Source organism: Molossus molossus, unplaced genomic scaffold (assembly GCF_014108415.1).
Source record: "Molossus molossus isolate mMolMol1 unplaced genomic scaffold, mMolMol1.p scaffold_m16_p_22, whole genome shotgun sequence".
Lineage (NCBI taxonomy): Eukaryota > Metazoa > Chordata > Mammalia > Chiroptera > Molossidae > Molossus > Molossus molossus.
In genome coordinates this window covers 17,029,688-17,046,501 of record NW_023425358.1, presented here as the reverse complement: position 1 = coordinate 17,046,501, position 16,814 = coordinate 17,029,688, and the positions used below count along the sequence as shown (strand labels likewise).

Sequence of the window (16,814 nt, the reverse complement as noted above, 5' to 3'; positions counted from 1 at the left end):
TCTGTCATCCCCATTTTACAGATGAGGAAATTAGGCACAGAAATGAATACAGACCCAGAAAGTTTTCAGATATCCTGTTTCTGAAAGGGTTAGTAATGTTTCAACAAAATTAAACTTCATTCTGACCAGTTATTCCTGCACATAAACACCTGAGCAGTTTTCTAAAAAACCCTGGGACTGAAACCCAGAGGAACCATAAAGATAAGGGGTTAATTGTAGCCTTGGAAAACTTGGAGGGAGCATAAAAAAGAAAGAGATTAATGGCTGCCCTGATCTCTGTAACAAGCTCATCTCGTTCCCTGCAACAGATTCCTCCCTTGCCTCTGTAGCCGTTCATATCAGCCCCTGGTACCAAAAAGCGGCACCAAGAGAATGCAGTTTTTTTGTAGTTTCTGTAGTTTGTGCCTATATAAGCCAGAGAACAAAAAAGGCTCGAGGCTGACCCTTCTCGGCTCAGCTTGCCTGCACACAGGCGTATGTAATAAAGCTATTTTGCTCTACAGTGGCCTCGTAGTGTGGATGTGCTCTCCCGCCAGCTCAGACCTTTTAGTTTTCATTCCCTTTGGATATATATACCCAGAAGTAGGATTGCTGGATCTCTCAACATTTTAAAGATGGAGAAACAGAGGCCCAGAGAAGAAAAAAAAACAAACTCAGAGAATGTGAGGCACTGTGCCAACAAAAGCAGAAAGACCGAGGCTGCCAAATTCCCGGTGTGCATGCAACTGGAGTGAAGTGAGCTATCACAAAATGTTGACCATAAGCCCCAAGGCTTTGACACTTGCTAGAACCAGGATCTCTGGAGGGTGGGGCTAAGAGCATGGAGTCTACAGGCAGACTTTCTGTTTTATTCCATTGTGTTCAGAGAACATACATTGTTATGATTTCAATCTGTTTAAACTTGTTAAGATTTTATGACCTAACATACGGTTTATGGTGGAGAATATTCCACATGCACTCGAAAAAAATGTTTATTCTGCTGTTCTTGAGTGTTTTGTGTATATATAGTAGATCTAATTGGTTTATAGTGTTGTTCAAGTCTTCTATTTTTCTGATTTTCTCCTGTCTCGTTTTCTATGGTTTATTGATAATGGAATATTAAAGTCATCAACTATTATTATTGACAGTTTACTTATATTTAATCTTTAATTTTTTTTATTCCTCACCTGAGGATATTTTTCTACTTATTATCAGATAGGGAGGGAGGGAGAGAGACAGAGAGAAACATCCATCGATGTGATAGAGCCACATGGACTGGTTGCCTCCCACATGACCCCACCAGGGCCGAAGACAAACTGCAAGCAAGGTACGTGCCCTTGACCAGAATCGAACCCGAGACTCATTGGTCCACGGGCCGATGCTCTAACCACTGAGCCAAACCGGCCAGGGCTAATCTTTCATCTTTAAATTCTTTTGGAAGCTGGGAGGACCCATTACCACCCACTCCCACATCGAACACTATGTTCACACCAATTGTTGCAGGCTCAGCAGCCATGGTGGTTGATCCAGTTCTTTATTGAGCAAAGAGACAGAGTTGTCTTTAGCGTCTCTCCCAGGGAAGGAGGCTCAGAGGGCTGAGCCAGCCAAGCCCTGCAGGATAGGTTGCTTCTACTGGAACTTCTGCATCATCTTGCAGATCCTCTCTTTGACCGACGGATCCAACACTGAACTGTCCCACTCTGCCAACTTCACCAGCCGGGTGTGGGCCTCCGAGATAAGGGTGGGGCCAATGGTTAACTCCACTCTCATGCGCCACTCAGCCAGCTTGGAGCTGGTAAGGAAGACATTGTGGTTACCCCCCATGGGCTGTGGATAGACAAAGTGGAAGGCATGGTCAACCTGGGGACCAACCCCTGCATGGCTCTCCTCCAACAGCCTCAGTTAGTCTGCTGATCCCTGAGGCCTGGACAAGGGGTCACAGGCTCTGTAATAGTCATGGAATGGAGATGGAAGATCTGGAACTCCTCAGGGTTCTTGGTCACTGGTCTTGCTCCAAGGCTCCTAATTCCTCTCTGAGGTGAGCCCTGGCCCAAGTGTTTCCTACTTTTTCCAGTGTGAAGCTTCCCATGGGCCCTACCTTCTTCCAGAAAAAAACCCCTTGTCCCAGATGAAGGTTTGAGGAATCCCCACCCCCATGTTGAACCTCCCTCTTTGGTCAAGCAAAGGGGCTGACATAGGAGACCCAGGAGGCAACCTAAGAAACATGCCCCCAGGATGTTTGGGAGGCCCATAGAGGGTGAGGTGAGAGAAATAAATGTAAGGGGTGGGGGTGAAATGTAAGGGCTATACCCCTGGAACAGAAAATCTGAAAAGGTTTTTTCTGATGCTGATCTGCATTACACAATGACCAAAGATCAAAGTGGCCACTTTGAAACTGGCCAGAAATGATGCTGGCCTTGCAAGACACTGGCCAGGTTCTAAACTGGACATCCTGCACACCAGCTAAGTTAGAACTGGACACCCTCCCTTGCATGAAGAAGCTCCATAAATGTCCCACACTCAGGTATGTCCCCAAATGCACAGTGGCTGCCCAAGAGACCCAGAGGCAGGGGAGCTGCTCTGTACAGCTAGCTATCTGGAGCTCTGGAAAAGAAACAGTTCAGCCAGAAGGACCCTTTGGAAACTTCTGAACACTGCCTGGAGAGTCCATCAGAGGTGGAGGTATCCAAGACCCTGGCTGGCTGACCAAGAAATGTTGGGTTCTTCTCCCTATTCCAGGCTCACCCTCCACCACCTTCCTTTCAAAACTTTCTGTGTTTTCTGTGGTCCTCAGATCTAGTCCAGCCACCCAAACTTGGCTTCCACAGCCTCTATGTCTCCATCTTCACCAGCTTATCCTTAAGCTATGGTCCCAGTGGTCACAGAGGAGTTCCCACCTCTGTCTAGGCTCTGTTTCCCCATCACCAAACTCCACACCTGCATCATCTCCACCAGAGCCACCAAGTCAGCCAGTGAGATGTTGTCCCCAGTGATGAACATCTTGTCCTGCAGAAACTTCTCCTCAAAGAGCTTCAGGTTTTTATTCACCTCTGCTAGTATCTCTTCTGTCTTCTCAGCTGGAACTTCCTCACCTGTGATCATCGGGATCAGCAGCTGGCCAGGGTTGGGGAGAGGAGGGAAGAGGAGGCTGCACCCCAGTGCCCCAGGCCTGACCATCTTGTCCTCAATACCCTTGTCTGCTAGAGAAGTATTGGACAGAACCAAGAATGTAAAGTGGTTTCACCTCTTTTAGCAGTTCTGGCTGGCAGAAATTACCTAGGGCCATTGGTCAGAAGAATTTTGAGATCCCAGTAGGAAAGAATCCTGTGATTGATTAGTGATGTCTGTCACAGGTGTATGTAAAATAAGAAGTATGGGCACATGTAATTGTTACAGTCATGCACCACCATGGACCACATACATATACAATAGTGATTCCATAGATTATAATGGGGTTGAAAATTCCTGTTGCCTAGTGATCTCATAGCTGTCATAATGTAGTGCAATGAATTATTCACATGTTTGTGATGATGCTAGTGTAAACAAACCTACTACACTGCCAGGTGTATAAAAGTACAGTACATACCATTCTGTACAGTATATATGATAATAAATGACTACCTTTCTGGTTTATGTATTTACTATACTATACTTTTTTTTTTTAATTCTCACCCGAGAACATTTTTATGCATTTATCTTCAGGTAGAGCGGGAGGGAGACAGGGAGGGAAAGAGAGAGAGAAACATCGATGTGAGAGAGACACATCGAGTGGTTGCTACCCACACGACCCCTACCCGGGCCGGGGACAAACTGCAACCGAAGTATGCGCCCTTAGCAGGAACTGAACCCAGAACTCTCTGGTCCGTGGGCCGACGCTCTAACCACTTAGCCACACAGACCAGGGCTATACTTTTATCATTTGTGGTTTTTTTATAGTGTTTTCTTTCTTTTTTTATTGTTAATCCTCACTCAAGGATATTTTTCCATTGATTTTTAGATAGAGTGGAAGAGAGGGTGGGGGAGAGAGAGAGAGAGAGAGAGAGAGAGAGAGAGAGAGAGAGACATTGATATGAGAGAGACACATTGATTTGTTGCTTTCTACACGACCCCAACCGGGGCCAGGGATCCAAACTGCAGCCCAGGTACATGCCCTTCACAGGGAATTAAACCTGAGATACCTCGGTCCGTAGGCTGATGCTCCAAACACGGAGCTAAACCAGCCAGGGCTACAGTGTATTATTTCTATTTACTAAAAAAAAGTTTGCTGTAAAACAGTATGTGGTATTATGCCCGCAAAAGCCTCATACATCTTGTTTATCATATGTCTTGATTGCATCATTTTCTCTTATCCTTGATCTAATCTCACATCGTTTCATACAATAACATGCTATACAGGTTTGTAGCCTTGGAGCAATAGCCTGTACCATTTGGCTTAAGAGAAGGCTACACCATCTAGGTTTGTTTAAGTACACTCTGTCATGTTCGCACAACAACAAAATGCCTAACGATGAATTTATCAGAACATATCCCTCTAGCTAAGCAGCGCATAACTGTATTTGTCATCTTCCACTCTGATATATTCTAGTTTAGAATGAAGTTCCTTGCGTCTTATCCGGTGTGAGTGAGATCGGCCCCTCCTGGGTGCCCTTCCCCTTGCCTTTACAAGGCTCTATCCTACCCAGTGGTTCTCTCCATACTCCTAACAGCACTGTGAGGCCGGCAGGGAAGGGAGTTGAGGAAATGAGGCTCAGGAATGAAAGGACACTCGCTTAAGCCTACCAGCAGTCAGCCCCAGCCATGACCCACTCACCTTGATCCAGAGTATCTTGCTCATGGGCACCTGTATGGCCGTGTGCTGCCAGGCCATAAACTCGTCCACGCGGGCGCGCGTGTGCAGGTCTGGCGGGTACCAGTATGAGGGTGCGCTGTACTTGCGGCATAGGTAAAGGAGGATGGCCACGCTGCGGAGGGGCAGGTCAGGGCATTGCTCTTGCCTTCCCCAACTCTGCTACACAGACCACCACCCCAGCATGGCCTGGACCCAATGCAGGCCTTCCAGCCACAGGTGGGCTCTAGGCACTGAAATTCTTCCAGGGGAAGAATGAGCCCAAAGGCTCTGGGAAAGGCTATCAGTCCACTCGTCAGCAAGGGCAGGAGGGGAGACCTGCAGGGTGAGTGGAGTCGGCAGATGGCATTAGGAAGGGCAGTCCAGACAGGGAACAACATGTGCAGAAATATGAGGGTAAAAGGGAGCGTGGTAAAATTTTTTTAAAAAAATTTTTATTAAAAAAAATAGATTAAAAAAATTTTTTTGTCCTTTATTGATTTTAGAGAGAGATGAAGTGAGAAGGAGAGAGAGAAACATCGATGAGAGAAAACATCAACTGGCTGCCTCCTGCATGCCCCCCACTGGGGATTTGGCCCACAACCTGGGCATGTGCCCTGACCAGGAATTGAACTGGTGACCTCTTGGTGCCTGGGTCGACGCTCAACCACTGAGCCACACCAGCTGGACAGGAGGGTGGTAAATTTGGAGAAAGGAGTCAGAAACTGTGACTAGAAGAAGGGTGGGGTGGATGGGGAGTGGTCTGTAGATGGCCAGAGATGGAGAGGCCATATAAGGAGGCCCTGAGAGATGCAGGGAGGACATAGACTTAACCATCAAGGTTGTGGGTTCTGTAAGCAGGTGGATGAGATAGATGCACCTTGACTTTTAGAAAGATCTCTCTGGTGCTGGATGGAGGGTGAGCCAGAGGGACAGAAGCACCAACAGGGAGGCCAAGGTGGTGATGGCCAGGACGCCCAAGCAAGGGGTATTAGGGTCTGGGCAGGGCAGAGATTTGGAGGTGGGTATGTGAAGGAATGGGCTGAAGGCAGGGAATGATCCAAGCCTTGCTGTCAGCTGGTGAGGGGAAGGAAGGGAGGAAGTCAGGGTGCACATGGCACTTCAGGTGTCTGGGACATCTGGGGCCCCAGGGAGTCCTGAGCTGAGTCTGATAAGACATCAAAGTCAGAGGAGCAGATGGGGTCGCCAGGGCAGAGTCAGCAGGTAGGAGGGAACAGAGATGAGTGGAGAAAGAGGAAGAGGAGAAGGAACAGCCTAGGCGGGAGGAGGGAGGCTCCAGAGAAGGAGGGCAATTCTAAATCCTGAATCATCTCAGCTGACCTCACATTAACCCTGCATGCTGGGTACCAGTGTGTTCACTACCCAAATTTGAGGAAACTGGAGCTCAGAGATACAGCTAACTTGCCAAAGACACACAGCCCTGAGCAGTAGGATTGGGGTTTGACCCCAGCAACGAGCCCTGCATTTCTTGACTGCCTGGCATAGCTGGTGACCTTGGTCAGGTGGGGCTGGGGAATGGGGGGCTGGGGGAAGGGGACAGAAGAGAGTGAATTGGCAGCAAAGGGGTGAGCCACTGAGGGAGGCTTAAGAAGCAGGCAGAGGCTTGACTCACTGGCTAACACCCTGTCCATTCTGTGACATCCTGTGACTGTTGGTGGCCAGTTCCTAGGGCATGACTGCTCTGGGCAGACCTGCCAGTGGCTCCCAGCCCTAGCTGGCTCCTCCCGGCTTGTCCACTGTCCTGCCTCTTGAAGTACATTTCTAACTTCATGGATGAAATGATGGGGTGGCCAGGAGGCAGGGAAACAGATGATGCAAAATGGGTCCGTAAGCGGACAAGTGTTTGAGCTGGGTGGAGGGTACATGGGGGTAATTATACTCCTTGTTAGTTAGAATTCTGTCTATTTTAGTGGGTGTGTGGAATTTTCCACAGTAAAAGAAATTAATAACCTTGGCCGGTTTGGCCCAGCGGTTAGAGCGTTGGCCCGTGGACTGGAGAGTACCGAGTTCGGTTCCCACTAAGGGCACGTACCTCAATTGCAGTTTGTCCCCGGCCCCGGTTGGGTCGTGTGGGTGGCAGCCACTTGATGTGTCTCTCTCTTTGATGTTTCTCTCTCTCTCTTCTTCCCTCTCTCCCTCCCACTTTATCTGAAGATAAATGCAAAAATGTCCTTGGGAGAGGATTAAAAAAAAAAAGGAAAGAAATAAATAAGCACTAGCAGGTCAGCTCCAGGTTAATCTCCCAGGAGGAACAGAGGCACATAAATGGTGGGAGGGCCCCGGGAAGACTGTTACCTTTCGGATAAGATAAATTTTCCATCTTTGAGGCTGGGCAGCTTCCTCAGGGGGTTGATCTCAATGTATTCCTTGCTGTGGTGGTGACCTGAGAGGGGTAGGAAAGGTTGAGGATGCTGACACCCCAGGAAAGAGAGAGACAGGCATCACAGAGGCAGAAATGCCCTTTTCTCCATTTGCTCAAAAGGGGAAAGTGAGACCCAGAGGACATCATGGCTCATCCCAGGTCAAAGGGCAAGTCAGTGCAGTGGCAAAATAGGAACTCCTGCTCCCATCCCAGGTTCTATGACCTTTGGCTCACAAAAGCTGGAGGGTGTCAGTCCCACCCCCAACTCGGGGGGGGGGGGGCACTTAAGCCATAGCTGGCAGCTGGCAGCCCCAGTCCTAGCACACAGCTGGAAACACCTGGAATTCAAAAAAGAGCCTTCACTTGTAGTCAACCCAGTGGGGGGTGGGGGGGGCAGAAGTGTTAACTCTTCCTTGGCCAGCTGTCCCTGGTTGGAAAGATTTTGGAGGCTCCACTCACACCGTGTTCATTCCTGGAGCTCCTATGCACTCTCCTCTATGTTCTAGAGGCTCCTGCAAGTTGAGCTTTTAGGGCCCCCTCTGTGCTTGGCGTGGGGGGTGTTAGATACAGGTACCCTGGACCTCACCCAGGGGCTGTGTCACGTGAGCAGGTTTCAGTGCTGGGGGAGGATGGGTGTGGACCAAAGCAGCAACTGGATTCTTAGATGTGTGATGACCAGACACCTCTGTGACCTTTGCCAACCTCATCAGCGGGTGCTGCAGTTAACAAGAGTCTAGACTCCCATAAGGAGAAGGTGAGAGCACTGGGTGGGAGCTCAGGAGCCCCTCCACAGCTCTTTCTTCCACTTTACTCTCGAAGAGCCGGTTCATCGTGTGGGGCAGAATTAGTGGGGACTGGAGAAGGTAGGCTGGACAGGTGCACAGCCTATAATTCCCTTGGAAACCCTTTCTTCCCCTCTAGAGTTTGGGGAGAGGCAGTCTTCCTAGTCTCTATCTCTAGTTTCAGAAACACCCCAACCTTGTGCCCTGCCTTCTCTCAAGACAAGGCCTGCCCAGGGAAGCAGTGGGTACCAACCTTTCAGCAGGTCCACAAACTGGAAGTCGAAGGGGATGCCGTTCTTCTTGGCGAAGATGTAGACGGCGCGACAGGATGCTGACAGCAGGTCCATGTAGAGCTCTATGCCCATGCTGAGGCCAGTCCTGGGCCCTCACCAGCCACAGCCAGCAGGCCCTGAACCTGAGCCTGTATGCAGCCTAAACCCCTGCTCCTCTGCCCAGCAGCCCTCTCCAACCCAGGCTCAGGACCCCGCATTCTGGAACTTCTGTTTCACTTGGTATTGTCATGAGGCCATTAAACCTGGAATTCTCACAGCAGCAAGGATTCTGGGAGACCCAGGAGGAGGCTCAGGAGAGGCCCCTGGCTCAGGAATGGGAGTGGAGAGTAGAGGATTCAGGGGTGGCTGTGACTGCCCTTCCCCTCCCTTGGGCACACGTGTGCATCCACGGCCAGTGTGTGAAAAGGGCTTACTCAAGGGAATTCCCAGGGCCAGACCTTCATTGTGGAACATGACTAGAGGGGTTTTGCAGGGTCCAGAAGGAGGACAGATAATGAGAGCTAACCTTGGAAGGTTCCAGAAGCAGAGATTGAGAGTATTCACTGACCAATTGAGCCTGAACTATGGCTGGGAGAAAGAGAAACAGACACTGTCAAAACGCTGGGAACAATGTCACAGAGGAGTCAAGGGGCGGCCAGTTAGGCTATGCTCTGCAGAGGAGCCCAGCAACTTCCCGCTGAGTTGGGACCGGCAGTGGCCAGGCCATGCACCTGGGGCTTAGCACCTGGTGGCTGAAGAATAGGGACACTGTGGGGAGACCTGCCCAGTTGCTAGGAAGAATTTGGCCTCCAGGACCTTCCTGAGCCAGGTGTTACAGAGCAGGCACCAGCCTCCTCAACAGCTGCTCCAGCTGTGTGGTGTCCACAAGCTGCCTGGAAAAGTGGAGCAGGAGAGACTGGGCCGGGAAGAGAGGGCGCAGCTTATCTTGTGCTCCTCCAAGCTTTTCACAACACCCCCGCCCCACCCCCACCCCCAGCCAGCATCCATCAGTGATGCCCTCTAGGGCTCTGTGTTCAGGATTCTGAGGTTTCATTCAGGCCCAGGGGGAGAAGTGCTGGTACGGATTAGCAATGTCGCTCAGGGCAGTGGAAGGGCAGCAGTATATGGACTAACTGGTCCCTTCCAGCTCTGGGGGTCCTGGCTGCTGCCCAATCCTGCACAGTAGGGCAGGTAGGCTCACCTTGCAGATAGACATTGGTGGCAGGCAGCTGGATAGCAGCGTGCTGCCATGTCAGGTACTTGTCAACTCTGGTGGGTGCCGGTGTGCCTCCACCCGGTACTTGCAGCTCAGGTATACAAGGATGGCCATGCTGAGGGCAGGGGGTCAGAACTCTCCCACCCTGCAGGACTGGGCAGCTCTGCCTCTCACAAGCAGGATGATTTCATGGGATTTCCCTCCAACTCCACCTCCAGGGAAGGGTTTCCCCATTCCCACACCCTCCTCCAGGCGGCATCTCCAACCAAACTGCTCCATTCTCCCATTTCCAAACTCTGCTCCTCCCGGAGCCCTGCTTCAACCTCCTCTCCTGGAGACTGCTCCAGCCTGCCCTCTGCCTCCAGGCCCAGCTCTCTGGCCTCAGGCTCCCCACTCAGAGGGAGGAAGGCAGACCTGCTAAGGACACCCTCCCCAAGGGGTCTCCAAGTTCCTTTCCTGGGCCAGTTCTCCCTCGTTTTCAGAGTCTAGGGAAGGGGCTCGAAGAGTCCCCCCTCTTTGATCCCCCTTGGGCTCCTGGCTCTCAGAGCCATTTCCACCCTCAGGCAAGCTTCCTTTTACAGAGGAGCAGCCTGGGCCAGGAAGTTCTGTTACCTGCCCGGGGCACAGTGAGGATGTGGGGAGCTGGAATGTGGAGCTCTGTGCCACCCTGGGGCTGCCTGGCTCCTGTGGTTCTGAAAGGGCACGTTTGAGACATCTGGGAAGGCGTTCACCTCAAGTCTCGCTCCCGGTTGCCTGGGCCTGACTGGGTGACTTGTGCCTGCTCCCCTCTCTGAGGCTAGCTCTAGCCCCTGCCCTCTGAGCTGGGCAGGCTGAGAGGAAGAAGGGGCTGGAACAGCTGGGAAAGAACGCCAAGCCAGGGGTTATCAGCTCTCTGCCTTCCCCAGCCATGGGCTCCAGACCAGGCAGAGCCTGGTTCTAAGCCTAGGCTGTCCCCAGGTCACTGTCACCTCTCAGCCCACAGGAAGCCCCCATCCGAGGGCAGGCACTTTCCCCAGGGGGTTCACTTTCAGGAATTGGGGACTCAGGTGCTCCCCTGGGAGGCAGAGAGAGGCTTAGCACAAGATCTGGCCCCAGTGCCCCCTCCATGGGCCTTCCTAGCTTCTGGGCTAACCCTGTGCCAGCTCCACAGGCTGCAGCTCAAAAGGGACGCCATTCTTCCTGCAGGCACCAGGACAGAGAGCTCAAGGCCATCACTGTGCCTCGGCCTGGCCTCGCCTGCCCTCCTCTCAGGACTGCCTCCTGGGGCTGGCTGGGCCCCTCAAAATGGGGCCTGGGGTCTGTGCCCTTCCCTAAAGCCTACTTTGTCCATAACTGGTTGGGTGCCCTGCCAAGCACTACCCTTCCTTGCCTCTCAGGATGGCAGCAGGTGGGGCTGTACCCCTGCTGGGGTTGGTCCTGGGTTTTCCAAAAGCAAGGTTCCCGGCCTGGCCCTCTTGTTTTCTCAGGACTTTGCAAGCCCACGGACACTCCCACTTTCTGCTCCCTCCCTCTGAATGGGCCAAACACCTCCTGGGCTGCCCTGACCTTTGCTTTGGACAACAGGGTGGCTTTCACAATCCTTCAGGTAGTGGTGATGCAGGCAAGCAGGCTGGGAGGAGCTGGCAGGCACACAGTTCAGGTCTTTAAGGTCTTCCCTCCCACTATGCCTGCAACACACACACACACCACCACCACCACCATCACCACCCCCCTACCCCACCCCACCCCCCCGGTCCAGGCCTCACCTGCCCACACAGAGTAACCATCCCGACATCCTGGCACTGCTCTCTCCACTGCCTTCCTCCAGAGCTCCCCACCTCCGGTATGCACCTCACACCCCATGAGGCTCAGGCCAGACCCCTAGGCGTCCTTCCTCTTCTTCATCCCAAGCCCACCTCTACATCACCAAGTGCTGTCACTCTACATCCTGCACCTCATGCCCCCACAGAGCCCCTGGCTGGCTTAGCCAACTTCACCAGACTAGCTGCCTTGCCCCTGCCCTGGGTCCGTGGTCCTGGTCCACACAGCAACAGAGAGGATTTCTCACGTCCAAGTCTGATCCCATGCTCCCTGTGCAACTCCCCCCGTGGCTGGGTGCCCCTCGCCCAGGGCAGCCACACTCCCGTCCCATCCATTTGCCTTTCGCCTGCACAAGCCTTCTTGGACTGCCCTGTGTGTTTCTCTTCTGTTAGGACCCAGATTTGGGGAGCTGAGGGCTGTGCTGTAGACAAGGCCTCCACGGACCCAGAGGACAGCTGAGGCTTGGCATCCGCACTGGCCTGTGCTGGTTGGGTGGATCATGAAGTGGGTAGCAAGCCAGAGACCCTGGCCCTCCTCGTCACCCAGCCAAGGCCTCCCAGGCCCCATTCTGGGACTCAAGAAGACTGGAGCCATTCTCCGGCTCTCTTGACCTGTGCAAGGGGGCCCTAACGCCTGCCCACTTTTTTCGCAGAAACTGAAGTTTGCCAGTGGACAGGGCTTTGGGGGACACTATCTGACAAACACATGCTCTGTGGCTTGGGCAGGACTGACTTCACCCTTGCTTTCGGGAACAGCACATAGCCCAGCCTGGCCAGCGAAGCGATGTTCCTGAGGGGCTGGGAGGACAGGCCAAGCCGCGGATACCATAGAACCTGCCAGCACAGTAAGTTATTTTAGTTAACTATGATGAAGTTTCCTGGGACATATTTTACTCCATACCCTATAATACAACAATGTAATAAAACCAACAATTCTTGGTTCCTTATCAAAGTGTTCAGGATCTTCATTATATTTAAAAGACCAATGACATTTGCTGACTTTTAGTTGCTTTATTTTTCTTTATGTTATTGAATTTTAGGAGCCTTTTATATACAATACATTTGGCGGGTTTTAACCCTCTGCTGATTAAATCTGCTACACCCCAGAAGCACTGCCAAGGACAGTTGCTGTCCTACCTGCAGAGCTAGCTCCTCCTGCAGTCAGATACAAGAGCCTGAGACCAGATGGAAAAGATGGAAAGGAACATGTAAGAAACAGCATGCATACTTGCTAATCTTCTGAATCCCCTCAGCCCTATCCCAGGCCCTCAGGGGATCCTGGAAATACGAAGCAGCATATAAGAACAGACTTCCGGGGGCGGCTTTGCGAGTTTGTTGTTGGTGGCCTGTTCCAGGATGTTCAAGATGGGGCCGTGGGTCTCCTGGCACAGATCAGCACCCAGGAAAGCCTCCACTCGCTGATGCCATGCAGCCAGTCGCGGCCGTCCCTCAAACACGTCATAGCCAAGAGCCACGAGCTGCGGGGACAAAGATGGAAAAGTTGGTGGGATATGGAGGTCCCATTGCCAGGAGCACTGGCACAGGTGTCAGGTCCCTTTCCCAACCTCCAAGCAAGGCCCCCGGCAGTGTGCCAACCTCAGGGCCCAGGAGCACCAGGAGGAAACCCCACCCAGGAGGGAAGCAGTAGGTCATGGCCAGAAACTTGCTCTGTGATGCTGGACAAATTGCTAGCGTTCTCCAGGCCTCAGCTTTGCTGTCTAACGGGGTGGCAATAAGAGGGATGCTGCCCACAAATGCTGTTCCACCAGCCAAGCTCACACCTGCATCAGCTCCTCCAGCGCCATGAGGTCAGCCAGCGTCACCTGCTGGCCAGTGAGAAAGGCCTTGTCCCTCAGGAACTTGTCCTCCAGGCGTTGCAGTGCCTGGTCCACAGAAGTCCTATTGCGCTTCACCTTCTCCTCGGGTACCTGAACCCCAATGAGTGGTGCCAGCACCTGACAGATGAAAAGCGCAGGCTCAGTCTGTGGCCCCTCCTCCCAGGCCCCTGACAGTCAACCACTCCCCAGACAGTTCTCCTGACCTGGGTCCACAGGGATACACCAAAGATGCTACGGATACAGTCAGCGTGCCAGCCCAGGTACTCATGGAGACGCACGCGGGCCTGCAGGTCAGATGGGTACCAGTGGTCTGCCGTCTGGTACTTGAAGCTCAGGTAAATCAGGATAGCCACACTGGGGACAGAGGTGGGAGCAATGGCTGTGAAGACCTTGGCTTGTGGCCTTTATCCCCAATTATTCCCATCCCCAAGTGGGGCCCTGGGGCTTCTCTGCACTTGATGGCCTCCCCCTCCCATCCCCAGCTCCCTGGGCACTGCCTCCTCCCCCTCCCCTGACTGTGCCCTCCTGAGTCTCCTTCTCTCTTGGGCACTAACTCTTGGCCAGACCTTGTATTTTGTACTTCAAGACCTCATCTCTGTGACAGTCCCTCAGCCACCCTATGAGGTAGAGATTCTTGCATCCCTTTTACACATGAGGAAACTAAGGCTCAAAATAGTTAAGTGACTTGCGAGAAGTTGCACAACTCAGAAAAGACTCCCTGGACCTCTGGAATCCTGCATGGGGCTGCCACCCAGTAGGTATGCAATCGAGTCCCTCACATGTTTGAGTGCTTGGGTGCAGGAGAGGAAGCATGTCCTCAGATCTGTTGCAGGTCCCCTCTGACAGGCTCCTCAGCCATCACTCCCGTAGTCCCTGACCCTGTGTCCTCTCCCTGCCTGGCACTGGTCCTCACCATGAGCTGTGCCCTCTAGGTCCTGGCAGATTCTGGGGAGTAGCCTGAAATAAGGTGAGGCCCTTTTGGCTAGTATTTGTAGAGCCTCATCCCTGTCCAATGCTGAATGAAAGTCCCCATGACTTCTCTTCTAGTGCCCCTGGGTGTGGGGAAAGGCCCTGGGGAGAAGCAGAGTCTGAAGACAGAGGTACAGAGGTGCTTTATCAGCCGCTGGTCACCCTGGACTCCCTCCAGGCCATCTGCTCTCATCCCACCCTGCACCTTGGCCCTCAGTGCTCGAGGGGTTGGGAAGGGCCTGCAGTGGGAGAGCCAGGGGCCAGTGGGCTGGGGGTGCTTAGGAGGTGGTGGGAAGCAGAGTACCTTTCACTCAAGACGAAGTCACCATCCTTGAGGGTGGGCACCCTCTGCAGGCTGTTAATTGGTAAGAACTCCTTGTTCAGATGCTGGCCTGAGGAGAAAGAGGTCAGAAAAGGCCTACAGGGCAAGAAGCACACCTGCCCTGCCCTCCTTCTCCCTCCCCAACCAGAGCCCCCTGGCCAGGCTGGTCTGGGAACAGCAGGGTCTGCGGGGACTGTTGGGTCTGCTCCACTTCTTGGGTGGGCCTCCCAGGCTGGGCATCTGGACCAGGTAGGGGCTGGCCTCCCACCCTGCCACCTCCTAGAGCTGCAGAGGGGCTTTGGTGGGTGCAGCCAGGTGCTGCGGGTGGGTGAAGAGAAGTTATTTAGAGAGGACTGGAGTGAAGAGATGATTCAGCTCTTCCCACCCCTCAGTTCTCACCACAGTATGGCTGTCTCCCCAAGTCTTTAGGGCTTTGTGAATTTAAATACATGCTGTTTAGAGCAGGAACTCTGAAAATCCAGTTTTCTCCCAGCCCACAGAGTAGAAGGTAATATTATGCCCTCTTTCAGAGAGGAAAAATAAGATTCAGAGAAGGCCTGTGACGTGTCCAGGGCCACACAGCCCAGGTCATTCTCCAATGGGAGACAATACTGGAGATGAAGGAGCTATGTGGACTGTGAGGACTGTGGGGGCGCTCAGGGAGGTGCCAGGCGAGGAGCCTGTGGGTGCACGGGGCCGTGGAAACCTGGGGAGCACGCCTGGGCTCACCTTTGATCAGCTCCACGGTGCGCAGCTCGAAGGGGATGCCGTTCTTCTTGGCGAAGATGTAGACGGCGCGGCAAGGCTGGGACAGCAGGTCCAGGTAGAGCTCCAGACCCATCGTGGCAGAGGTGGCAGAGGTCGAAAGAGGCAGGGACAGCAGCTCTGGATGAGGCATTGCTGGGATAATAGGTACCTAGGCCCCGCCCCTCTGGGGGCCTCAACCAATGAGGGGCGTGCCCTTCCGGGCCATCCTCCCAAATCGATCCTGCCCTCGCCTCCCCTCCCCCCCCTTCCCTTGGCCTAAGTTAAATAAAAATACTGTTCTGACCCGCAGTGCTCCGGGTCCCAGGCCGCGTGCGGGAGACGTGTTTACGTCCAGCTGCGAGTGTTGGGGGTTGCGTGGCAGCTCGGCTGGGGGTCTCTCTCACCGGATCCTGCACAGCCCGGAGGGTGCGCAGGTCGGGGGAAACACAGTGGAGGGGGGGGGGACACAAGGGGGGGGGGCACAGGGGTGGGGCACAGGGGGGGGACACAGTGGGGGGGGCACAGTGGGGGGGGGACACAGTGGGGAGGGGAAGGAGGGGCCGCAGGATCCTCAGCGAAGGCAAGCTGCCAGCTTTGGGATTGTTATAACCCAGTAATTCTCCATCCTAGAAGAAGGAACCTCTCCTGGGTTCCTTGAACCGAAGTTGTTTTTGCAAAAATTCTTGAAGAGGAAGGTATGCATCAGCCATGACCACAAGGGTACTGACCATGAGCTTAACTAATCAGGAGATGCCAGACGGGGCAATGAGACATTCAAGGCTGGGGTCTAGTAAATGTTAAGAAATATAAAATAAACAACTTGTGCAGCTACTAACTGCTGATATCCGCTTCTGTACACTAGTTTACTTGCTCTGCTAAACTCTTAAGTAACCCCTGTCCTATATAAACAACCCTCCCCCTGAGCTCAGGGCTGCAGTTCTCCTCGGTGTAGGTTGTCTGCAATCCCTGCGCAGGTAATAAAGCTCACCTCTAATTCACCCAACTTTGTGTCCGAGTGAGGTTGACTCTCCTGGGTTACAACATTTGAAGGCCCCAGCGAGATCAACCGCAAGGTCCCCCACTCTAAGGGGTTGACCTCCTCGGAATAGGCGGAGAAAGCCTCCACATCCTCTGCCTCTACATTCGGCTTTCAATTCGGTTTGGAGGTTTCTGTTTCGTCCTGGGACGTGGGTAAGGGGAGTCCCCTTTTGCTTGTTTGTTCCCCCATCGAGGCATTTGCATTTGGTGGTGATTGCAGGCGGGACGCCGCACCAACTGCCTCACCCTGGTCAGAAACAGGACGCTGTTCTCTGGCTGTTGTTTTGGTTCTGCTCTGCAGTACCGAGTTGGTTTGGTCACCCGCGGGTGTAGTGTAATTTTTGTCTGTCTGTTCGTGTTTCTTGTTTTGTGTTTTTATTGCCTTCTGCCTTCCAGGATGGGACAAGGAAATTCCCCCCCACCCCCCAGACTCCCCTGGAATGTGTGCTTGCTAACTTTTCTGATTTCTTTAAGTGCTCCTGTGACAATGAAAGCCTGCCGATCCTGGTTTCCTGAGAGTATTCTATGAACTTGAATAGCCTGCCTAAGGGGTTAATTGGCCACCCTAAGGTAGTTTCAATTTGCAATTGGCTTTTATGGTCCGTCAGAAAATATACAGGAGCCTTGGTCACCTGGAACAAATG

At 52.9% G+C, this 16,814-nt stretch overlaps 2 protein-coding genes across 2 annotated transcripts; both read right to left on the bottom strand.

Annotated features, from left to right (window-relative positions):
- Positions 1-1,608: 1,608 nt before the first annotated feature.
- LOC118640181 (glutathione S-transferase theta-4-like) lies at positions 1,609-8,439 on the bottom strand. The gene is made up of 5 exons (XM_036277057.1): positions 8,223-8,439; positions 7,121-7,208; positions 4,790-4,940; positions 2,917-3,093; positions 1,609-1,806 (listed from the first exon to the last, which is right to left on the bottom strand). Exons 1-5 carry the CDS (start codon positions 8,332-8,334, stop codon positions 1,609-1,611), a joined length of 726 nt encoding a protein of 241 aa, XP_036132950.1. The 5' UTR covers positions 8,335-8,439.
- A 3,828-nt stretch (positions 8,440-12,267) lies between these two features.
- On the bottom strand, positions 12,268-15,243 carry LOC118640180 (glutathione S-transferase theta-2B-like). The gene is made up of 5 exons (XM_036277055.1): positions 15,115-15,243; positions 14,368-14,455; positions 13,298-13,448; positions 13,038-13,211; positions 12,268-12,734 (listed from the first exon to the last, which is right to left on the bottom strand). Exons 1-5 carry the CDS (start codon positions 15,224-15,226, stop codon positions 12,525-12,527), a joined length of 735 nt encoding a protein of 244 aa, XP_036132948.1. The 5' UTR covers positions 15,227-15,243; the 3' UTR covers positions 12,268-12,524.
- Positions 15,244-16,814: the final 1,571 nt, after the last annotated feature.

What these genes read in the sequence shown, in the direction of transcription:
- LOC118640180 (XM_036277055.1), bottom strand. Translation starts at nt 15,226, where the DNA reads ATGGGTCTGGAGCTCTACCTGGACCTGCTGTCCCAGCCTTGCCGCGCC. An exon ending in GACTTCGTCTTGAGTGAAAG is followed by an intron (nt 13,449 to 14,367) that starts GTACTCTGCTTC and finishes CTCTGTCCCCAG; the next exon opens with TGTGGCTATCCTGATTTACC. An exon ending in GTGTATCCCTGTGGACCCAG is followed by an intron (nt 13,212 to 13,297) that starts GTCAGGAGAACT and finishes TTCATCTGTCAG; the next exon opens with GTGCTGGCACCACTCATTGG.
- LOC118640181 (XM_036277057.1), bottom strand. Translation starts at nt 8,334, where the DNA reads ATGGGCATAGAGCTCTACATGGACCTGCTGTCAGCATCCTGTCGCGCC. An exon ending in GTTTGTGGACCTGCTGAAAG is followed by an intron (nt 7,209 to 8,222) that starts GTTGGTACCCAC and finishes TACCCCTCTCAG; the next exon opens with GTCACCACCACAGCAAGGAA. An exon ending in CTCTGGTGGAGATGATGCAG is followed by an intron (nt 1,807 to 2,916) that starts GTGTGGAGTTTG and finishes GTCTATCCACAG; the next exon opens with CCCATGGGGGGTAACCACAA.